Source organism: Vidua macroura, chromosome Z, assembly GCF_024509145.1.
Source record: "Vidua macroura isolate BioBank_ID:100142 chromosome Z, ASM2450914v1, whole genome shotgun sequence".
In the NCBI taxonomy this organism is placed as follows: domain Eukaryota; kingdom Metazoa; phylum Chordata; class Aves; order Passeriformes; family Viduidae; genus Vidua; species Vidua macroura.
The window spans coordinates 8,124,466-8,135,045 of record NC_071611.1 but is presented as its reverse complement, the minus strand read 5'-3'; the positions used below and the strand labels follow the sequence as shown (position 1 = coordinate 8,135,045).

Sequence of the window (10,580 nt, the reverse complement as noted above, 5' to 3'; positions counted from 1 at the left end):
TCCCTGGATGTATTGCTTATAGGAGCCAGAAGTTTCCAGTATAGGAAAAAGAAGTATCCCATCTACCTATGTAAGTTCCTGAAACTTACCCCCTATGTTTTGGTGTTTCTTTCATTGTGTCAAGATGTCAGTAACAGGACTGTCTCTGCAGAAGCTTGGTAGAGGACAGATCTTGTTCCTGTGTCCCAACAAATGAATAATTGAGATAGATGTCACTAAAAGCCATATCTGAAACTGTATTAGAAGTGGAAGTTTCTTTTTTCACCAGATGATTCTAAGTGTTCTTACTGACATGGATGAACAAAGTAAATATAAGTTGCAGTGACCTCTGGTAAGAAAAGTTGTCCTATTCTGGCTTAGTTCCTGCATTCTTTGTTCAAATAAATCTTTTTATTACAACAAATGAGGCTTTTTGACAAGAATGCTGTGACTCTTTTACTTTTCTCAGAGGGTCTATTTTTTCTTATGTCATGGTAATTGCTTGAAGCAGCAGAGGACTCTCTTTTACCCTGCTGCTTCTACAGGAATCTTATCTTTCTGACTACAGAACACAGGCAAGGGACAAGGCAATTAGTTTATGGGAAAAATGGCTGGTTTAATATAATTATTACTAAAAAAAAAAGTTGTGTTTTTCTTCTTCAAAGGGTCTATTATCCCCTGTGTGCTTGTGCATCTCACTAGGAAGCTCTGAAGTAACCTTACAATAAGTATTACTGATGAAGTGAGGGTAAGGCATGGGATGACAGTAATTCAATGCTACATTACAAAAGCAGTGCTGTTACCCTTTACAAGGTTTTAACCCCCAAACAAATTTCGAACCACTGCTGATGCTACTGGTTTAAGAGCATTGTAGATATTTAGGGGTAGTGTTCCTATATTTGCTGTTTCAAGTCTCACTTAAATTCATTAGCTCTGGCTGCATATTCCTGACAATCCATTGAGATATGGCTATAATGCCATTTATGGTGTGAGAATTAAGACATTCTTGCAAAAGAATGGTGCAAAACAAGAAGCAGCAGCACACAAAGTCTTTGGAAACAGTTCTCAGGAGCCCCAAAATCTTAAACAGTACACAGTGAAGGAATAAAAATCAGATTATGTGGTGTACCTGAAATTTGGGCAAAAAGTTGTCTAGAGGACAAAGCAAAGCATTGAAATCCTGAACCACAGAAAAGTATTCTTAGTTCTGTAAAATGCTCTAAACTCTTTGCAGCCCTCTGATTCTGGATTCTCTTGTTCTGATTAGAAAAGGCCATTCTCATTTGCAGGTTCATTCATGGTCAGAGGACTGGACTGTAGACTTCTCACTGGGAAATAGTTCAGTGTGCTGTGAAACAGGTTTTACCCTGAGACAATAGGGAATCTAAAGCAGTTGCCCATCCAGAAGGACCAGTGCCCACTTTCTAATTACCTAAATATTTATTACAACTTTTAAACATATTGTAATGTGAACATCAAATTGCAAATAATGGGGCAGGGCAGGGAAAGGTTATGGACCCTGTGGCATGGTTTGTTGGCAAGGGCTGTGGAAATGTCTTACTTAAAGAGCTTAAATTTAGAAGGCATGTCTGTTCCCTGGAGAACTTTTCATCATGGGTGTGGATAGCTTTCCTCAGTGAGAAAGCTATTCAAATAAGCAGCTGCACATACTTGTTGATCGCAGTTTTCCAAGCAGTGACAGCTCTGATTATTGTATTGATAATAGCCAGGTCCATTGGCCCTTCCATGAGCTGACTCTGCTGGCATAACCCTGCTATATGGGGGCAGGGAGCAGGAGGACCTGACTTTCTTCACAGCATTAACCAAGTGCCCTTTCTTAGGAAATGTGATTTGGCAAGTATTTTCTTAGTGCAGTACTGTGCAAATTTGCACTTGGAAAGACAGTAGTGCAGCCCAGGAATGCGATGTAAATGCCTCACTTAGTGTGTGGGGAGGCTGAAGGAGTCTGGGCTGCCTCAGCTGGCCCTTGAACAGGGCAGCTGTTGTGGCAGCACGTGTTGGCCGACCCTGTAGGCCCACTGAGCTGGGGGCATGGCACTTGCATCAGGCTTGCATCAGGCAAGCAGTGACGAAAATAGCTGCTAGTCCCTTGTGCCAAATGGCTTTGGCACTTTGGCTTGGAATACCATTTCCATCTTATCAGTCCTGTGCTGGCCTCCACATTGCTGTGGGATGGATTTGAAGTGCTGCTCCAAAAAGGAGGACTCTCAGACAGGAGGTGAAAAGTGCCTTGTGCTCTCAGAAATTGCTAGGCACTCTTAGAGATAGAATTGTTATGTCTCCTTACAGCACATACATTGCAGACAGTATGAGCTATGCATCTACATAGATCAGAAAGTTTTAATTTTGCTCTACAACACTATGCAAGTGTGTTGTAAGAGGCTGAAAATCCTACTTTAATTGTTTTAGTAAGCAGTTGTGTTCATATAACTTCACTGTTCAAGGCTTTATAAAGCTGTTGTTTTAGCCACGGTATTTCCTTCTGTCACCTATTTCCAGTGCTCTGACTGTGATTCAGAGAACAACCCAGGAAGCTCTTAAAGCAAATCATGGCATGGCAATTTAATTCCCTTCCATGGACTGGGCTGGGTGCATTTTGGCAGTCTCTGAGGAAAACAGCATCTTTGCAATTGCAGTTAGATGTAAGCAGATAGAAGTGGGTGGTTCTAGTAAATAAAACTAAATAGTGGGTCTTGAATCTATAGCAGTAGGTCCAAGTATCATCTTGATTTTGACCACTGCCAGTAAATGAGTCTGGAAACAGACTTCTGAGTAAGTTTTTAAAGAGATGTGAAGCTACATGACCATCTATTCACCATCCTATGTATGTTCACAGTAAGAAAAATAGTTTACATTTAATATGGACTTTGAAAACTGTCAAAAAGTCTCATTTCTCAGCTCTGTTCCCCACACAGCCCTTTTGCCCTGGGCTGCTCTACTGCCCATTCTGACAGATCCCAATTATGCCAGCTGGAAACCAGGCAAGCGTTGCAACTTACAGAAAGAGAATTTTCTTGGAACCTACTACCTAAAACAGTGAAAAATGAATAAACCTTGCTGCACTGGGCTCTGGTTTTTGCAGCTGTTGCCAATAGCTTCTTCTTGAAAAGGATGCCAAGGGGAATACATACACTACTTGGTCATCTATCGAAGTTTAGCCTTCTCCCACACTTATTCTTCTTTCTTTTCACTCACTCATTTATATCTGCCCTCCCTGCTGTCCTCCATCCCTCCAAACCCAATACTGCTTACTGAAATGTGAATTTTTATTCCTTATTTCAACCCTTGGAAATGTTTCTCTCCATTATAAATGTGAAACAAAATGCTGCGCAATGCCCCCTATCAATGCATTACTCTACTGCTTAGTGCATATACCATATATGAGATTATTTTTAATGTTCCAGAAGGTGGAATTTTGACAAGTGAAAAAATATGTGGAGTGCCAGAATCTCCATTAGCATCAACCACTTTGAAATAGTACTCTTTTCCAAGGTGTATGGTTCTTTGAAAGCTTTATTGATAGTGTAAAGATGATTTCCTAAGGAAAACTGTTTCAGAATAGCCATTTCCCTAGAGATACCACATTTCAAGAAAGCTGAGGACTTCAAAATCAATTTCAAGCAGTACTCATTTTGCTCCTTGAGGCAATGTTTTAAGAACTGGCCTTGCACAACAACTGCCAACCACACACATTGGATGAGGAATCACGATGAGTGACAGCAGTTGCAAAAGATAAACCCAGGCTCCTCTGTGGTGCATTAGAATTCCTCATACCACTGTTCCATCAACTGGAGTCATTGACCTGGAACTTCCCATCAGGAAAGGCACAAATTTGATATATGTTTATTTTGCCTGGCAGATCATTTCAAATCAGTTAGGACCTACAAAGACTGATGAGAGACTTAAAAAAATGAAAGCCAACAAGCCCTTCCTGGAACTGAAGGCATAGTATGGGTGAAACAAAGTATATTCCTGGGAAACAGGGATATGCTGAGGACTCTGACCTGCAGGGCACTGGTAGAAGACTAGTACTCCTAGAATGCTGACATCAATATATAAAGCTTTCTTACTGCTTAGTGATGTTCACTTCACTTGAAAGAACTGATAAACCAAATATTAACACCCTACTGTTATTTTCTGCTGATAGGCTCTGTTACTATCTTGTATATAAAAACACACTATCAAATTTCTTGAGAAATACACCCAACGAACCATGAATTTGTCTATAGACAATGAATGCTATAAGCTCACACAAATGCTTACATAGCTTAAATTCAAATGATTTAAATGCTTAAATACAAATGAATGCAGCTTTAAATGCTTAAATACAAATGAATGCATGACAACTTAGTTATTCATAAACGGACGATTCTGCATCATATTGAAGGAAGCAAGTTTGGTATTCAGCAATTTATTGCCAACTCAACCAGCACTTTGAGTTTTCCAGGCTTAATAGAAAACTTGCTTGAAATCTGAACTTATAATAATTTCTCGTGTCTAGTGTGAAGGTAGAAAGTGATTTCTTGGGCAGTGCTGATAGATGGAATTACCACTGATAGCAAAAATGAATCATACTGCACGAGGATGGCTGACACTTGGTGATGATGTGGTTGCTCTTTTAGCAACATGTTCAATGTGCTCTGTGCCCCCAAACCAAGCAAAATACTCTAGACAAAGTTGGTGAGCGCAGTACATGGAAAAAGAGCTCCGAAAATGTGGAATTAAGTCTTTCCAGTAGATGTATTCACCACTGCAAAGCCTAAATGTTCTGTTTTGGGTGGGTTTTCCTTTTGGTTTTGTTAGGGTTTTTTTGTTTGTGGTTTTGTTTGGGTTGTTTGTGTTGGTTTTATTTTTTGGTTTGTTTCTTGTTGGTTTGCTGTTTTTTATGTTTGTTGTTTTGGGTGGGTTTTTTTTTTTTTTAATTCACAAAAAGTTTGATCTTTTTCCATGGCAAGGTTAAATTATCAATGTTCCCTGTAACTGATTATCTCTGATCCCATGACACTTTCTCCCATGTTCCCATGCTTACTCTGAATAAGCATTAGGAAACCGATCTAGGTTGAAACTAAGCAATTTAGTCATACGACCTTTCCTAGAGGTCAGTATCGATGAGTTAGCTGCTGAATCAGTGTCAGAGCTAGCATGGACTGTAAGGGTACGCAGATTGGACCAGTTCAAATCAGTTTCACATATGTGCCTTTGAAGTAATCCTACTAATTACCGGCAGAATCTTTAATGTCAGTCACTGAAAGTGCACTTGCAGTGGAACATCTGGTCTTCAAGATACACCTTTGTAGACAGTTTTAAGTGTATATAACCTCAGCATTTTAAAAAAAGGAACCCTTTAGTTGATTGGTATCTCATGGATTTATCTCCATCCTTATTTTACTTTAGAACCTTATTTCCCTCTAGCTGCCTTTTTTCCCCCTCAACTGGCAATTTAATGGACTTGGCATGAGCTAAAGAATTCATTATCAGTCTTAGAAGAATTTGGCATGAAATTTAAAGTAGTAAGTTAGTGCTTAAGGAATAAACTTTGAGAGTGTCAAATATAAAAATTAATTGACCCAAATAGAGAGTAGGCAATACTGTGCCTTGCAGGTACTTTTAATGCAGATGAGCATATTATGGTGACAAGTCTTTTACTGACCACCATAGTGATCTGCAGCACAATCAGGAAAGTAACACACATATGACTTGCAGTCAAAAGGAAACATTTCCAAAGTATTTTTAAGACACTCCCCCTTCCTTGCAGAAGCCCCTGGCACACATGTTAAATCAGTGCAACAATAATACTGATAAAACTACAGGTTAATCCATTTGGCAACAAAAGGGTCAAGTGCCACAAAAAACCTCCAGCCTGCAATTTATTTATTGACACTAGTAGGTTACTCTTTTCACCACAAATCTGTCTGTAAGATGCAAGTCTTTTTCTAATGCAAATATAATTTATGGAAAGGAAAGAGGGTAGGCCACCAATTGAAAGAAAACATTTATTGAATCAAAGTCAATACTTTCCTTTTAATATCTACAAGCCAACACTGAACTGACTTTATTCAAGAATGAACACAATGTACAAAAAAAGTATGTCTGTTATAAAAATATGTCAATTTTTTTCCTGGCTATTGAGCTGAAAACATTTTGGCAAGTGCAAGATAGGTTTGGCAAGCAAATTTAAGCTGCTATTACCAATAACAAAGATCAAATAATTTTGTAATAGCTTTGTAGTATATTTAAGAGTCATTGTTAAAGTGGCATTGGAAATGCTAACCCCTAAAAAAAAAATATGTATCACTGCACTGCCATGTACTTATGCATTCACATAATTTAACATCTCATCAGGAATCAGTATCTTTATCAATTAACACTATCCAACCTAATTTGAACTATTCAACCAGATAAGTGACATCTACCACTGAAATACAAGCTAGGGAAGGCAAACTACCTCCATAGCTGTGTATTTTATGTGTTGTTTACAAACAGAGAGAGAAGATTAGGTAGGTTCATAGATAATTAGATCAACCAGACAGCTGTTGTAATGTGAAATGAGGGAAAAGATAGAAACAGAATAAAGAACAATAGTGTTGCATCCCGGGTTGCGTTCCGATTAGAGTTTTATAATGTTAGTTAGCCGGTTCTGTGTACCCCCGTGTTTCTGCCATTGGAGCTTCCCCACGTCACTCCAGTAACCACGCCCTGTTCATTCCTGAAACTTCCGTGTCAGTTACCCCATCCCCGTGTCCCCGTTTGTCCCAGAGCCCTGTATCTGCCCCCATCACGTTCCCGTTGGTCGTCGTGGTCCACGTCACCGCCGTGTTGCCTGTCCCCATTGGGTGGGAGGGCTTCCGCCCTCGTCTGCCCGCCCACTATAAAACCCCACACACCCTCGGTCCCAGCGCCATTTTGTCCACGCGGTGCTGGGAGCGAGCCGCGGTTCTCCATCGCAGCTCCACGCGACAATAAAAGCTCTCCAGCCGACCGCACGGACAGATTGGACATTCCTTCGCCTCTTTGTCTCGCCCCAGCGCCGGCCACAGAGCGCGGCCAGCCCCACGCCGGTGCGCTGAACGCCAAAGCGCCCGGGCCGCGCAGCAGCCCTGGTCCCGCCGAGAAGCAGCGGCCTAGCTGGGCTCTCCAGAGCTGCCCGGGACCGGGGAAAACAATGCAAAGCCGCACAATAGTCCACATGCGTATATGCATATTTTGCATATCTATATGATATCCATCATATAGAGATGGATTTGATTAGAATCAGTTATGCCTTATTTGTTTAGATGGTTTGGGTCTTTTTCCCTCATAAAAATGTAATGTAACCAGGCCTCAAATAATTGACTTCTCTAAAATCACCACCAAGAAGCAAAAAAAGGGACCATTTATAGAGATAATCTGAAAACAGTGCAATATTAAAATGCAGTTTCACAACATGTGAAAGAAACATGCTTTGGAACCTGAGCAAAAGGCATTTTACTGACTTAGTAAAAAGTCACCCTGTATGTTGTTTTCATTGGCACCTGTTCTGCCAGATTAGTATGTTGCTCTTAGCAACTTCCATGGCCCTAAATATTTAGTACACAGAAACTGCCAACTACTTAGAAAGGTCTACTAAACTTTTCAGCCAATATTGCAGGCAGTCTGACATGCTGCTACTGGAAATGACTATACAGGTTGAAATTAAGGAAAATTGTAGAAAGAAAAAGAAGCAGCCAAACATGTTGCTCTTCTGTGTAAATAGACTAAAGCGATTCCACAACACTTAGATACGGTACTACACTGGTTTATAGTCTCAAGGTCAGCTCTTTCAAAATAAATATACTGAACATTTACAACAAATGCCTCATGAATGCAAGTTCTCTCTTAATAATTTCAAGATCAATTGGTTAAAAACTAAAATAAAGACATGACTCTGAAGTAGCTAAGTTACAAGTCCTTTTTCAGAAACAGGCATTTCTTGGTGCCACAGCAAAATTTTTCACATCTGCAATAAGCAATTTTTTTTCTTTTAGCACCAAGCAGGCCACCATAAAAAGCAACCTCACAAAGCATGCGGTCATCTACTCTGTTGATTTTGTATGAAATAATTATTTGTGCTTGCAGGTCTCAGACCTTTCAAAAATTCAATGAACATTAGGTAATTGAAGACACTAATGGAAACTCATTCATTTCTAAACTATTTGAGTGGAGAAAAGATTAAAAGACTAAAAAGCAACAGAATGTTGTGCATTAGTATTTCTGAGGAATGATGAAAGCTAAGATCGGAGCTTTAATTTGCCTTAGAACAACTAAAAAATGACAACCAATTCGAAACAGCTCTATGTCCGTGATACTGGTAGAGGCCAATGCGTGCATGCCACTGAAAGGCACAGTTGGACCAATCTGGCAAGTGGCATCATCAGAGCAGAACAGCAACTTTTCACTGGACTAATCACGAAGGGTGAACAATGAGCCATCACTTCTCTTGTCATGAGCACAGAAAGCAGTCACCAAGGCAAAAGAGAAGACACAGGAAAGAAGATACAGGAACTCACATAAACCTAAAAGACAGAAAACATGCATTAAACCAAGTTTGGAGCATTCTGACCATTTTCCAACTGCAACACTGCTATACATTGACTTAACACCATAGATCTTAGGGAACCACTGCCAAAGTGGTTCCATAATGACATCACAAACTTCTTATGAGATTTGTTTTACAACTAACTTCACCTGCGAAGACTGACCTACAAGATCACCCTTGGTTAATCACATGCTTAAGATCAGACTGATAAAGTCCGAACAATCTGCAGTCCATTCTGTGAAAAAGTAACATTCTTATGAGATACCTAATTTTTTACTCAGAAATGGATTTTAAAATTGGTCATCATAAAGACACAGGTTTTTGCAGGGAGATAATTATGAAGCAGGATGATTGTTTTTCATACTGCTCTAACAATACCTAAGAAGTAGAATGAAATACTTACAGCAAAGTTATCCCCAAGGTTATCCTGCCTTTGTATCTACGAGCTGCATTTGAACGTTTGCAGATATGCCACCTCCATAGCCTCCCTTCGATTGCATCTGATTCTGAATTGAGCTGACCTGGGGATAGAAGGGAAAAGAGGGGTAGAGGAAAGAAGAAGAAAATGAGCTGTAGCATCTTCTTTTAATTTTATTTTTTCTCTAGGTTTAGCTTCCAAGAGCTCCTTTGTTAAAAGCAAAGCTATATTAATTTTGCACAAGGACACATGCATCCAAGGCTTGCTTAAATTTTAACTTCAGCACGTAGCTCAGCAGAAAAGATTGAAGAAGTGGTGCTGAGGCAAAAGTTTTTCCTCTCACCCAAAGAAAACTGGCTGATTCATGGTTTCACTGACCCATTTGATTAATCAAAAAATTTAAAAAATCAAATCTTTTACTGGCATTGACTCCACCTGACAAACTAAAATTTATCTTATTATATGGAAAATATTCTTTGGCAAGTATGATGAACCATTCATTTATCAACAAGTTTACATCATTAAGTTAAAAGTATAATATACAACTTGCAAATATCTGTATGGCTAATTCAGATCACTAAAACAGGGCTAAACTAGGCTTTTCAAATCAAAAAGGACCATTTGGTTTGTTGAACATTTTTGATTTATCTACTTACATGACAATATTCAATTCTTCCCTTAATTGATACTATTCCTTTAAATGGAGGGCATTTATTTTTTAAATCACAGTCAATCTGAACTTTCCTGAACATAGCTGATTTGAAGGTATTTTTAACCTGATGTACACAAATACAAAGAGACACACTCTTTGTGCCCCCTGTTTCACGCCTCATGTTTCAAGACATGCACATCCTGCTATGACTTCCACTACCTCTATCACCAAACAGAAAAGGAAACCCATAGTTCTTTCCTGCTTGTGTTGCATGAGTCAAAATAATCATGTCCAAGTGCCTGCAGGAAGACAACTCGAATCTCAAAGGTTTGGTCCTTTTTTCTCTGCATCCCAGACCATACATAATAACTACACAAAGAGTGGAAAATAACATTCATTCAAGGCTATGCCTGCAGGGCACCACTTGCAATTATTTCATCTATGCTCCTCCTTCACAGAGACCTAAAAACATCACTGGAACATCACTATGCTGTATTAAAACAGCACAGGAGGAATATTTCCAAGCACCTTGCACAACATTCCCTGTCTACAAAGACAAAAGAAATGTATTTTCTTTTCTACAGCAAGCAAAACACATGCACATGTACAGAATGCATCAGCAAACTCATTATTCCATGCAGTTTTTCAAACCTATGTCACAAAAGAGCCTGTTTTTTTTGATCTGTATCTTCAATGGCATATTGCAATGTTATGCAAAGGATTGTGTTTTTATGTATTTAAGCAGCGCAATGTAAAACCATTTTATACTTCGGCCTTTTGCTGAAATAAGTGATACAGCTGCACAAAGCAATATTACCATCTTATTTTTCTTCAGGGAAAAGTATTCAGAGCCAATTTTCTAGTGCATCTGACATCAAAAACTACGAATGCAGTAAAAGAATGTGGTGAAGTGCATGGGGATGTATTGAAGAACTTTCACATATTACCAAGCCACC

At 39.3% G+C, this 10,580-nt stretch overlaps 1 protein-coding gene across 4 annotated transcripts in view; it reads right to left on the bottom strand.

Annotated features, from left to right (window-relative positions):
- Positions 1-5,979: 5,979 nt before the first annotated feature.
- The window catches only part of CDC42SE2 (CDC42 small effector 2), an 85,254-nt gene continuing 80,653 nt past the window's right edge, over positions 5,980-10,580 (bottom strand). For all 4 annotated transcript variants that reach the window (XM_054003571.1, XM_054003574.1, XM_054003572.1 and 1 more), the window contains 2 exons: positions 8,958-9,075; positions 5,980-8,531 (listed from right to left, as the gene is read on the bottom strand). In XM_054003571.1, the coding sequence (XP_053859546.1) occupies positions 8,977-9,075 (99 nt within the window). In that variant the 3' untranslated portion in view covers positions 5,980-8,531; positions 8,958-8,976. The remainder of the gene's footprint in view (positions 8,532-8,957; positions 9,076-10,580) is intronic.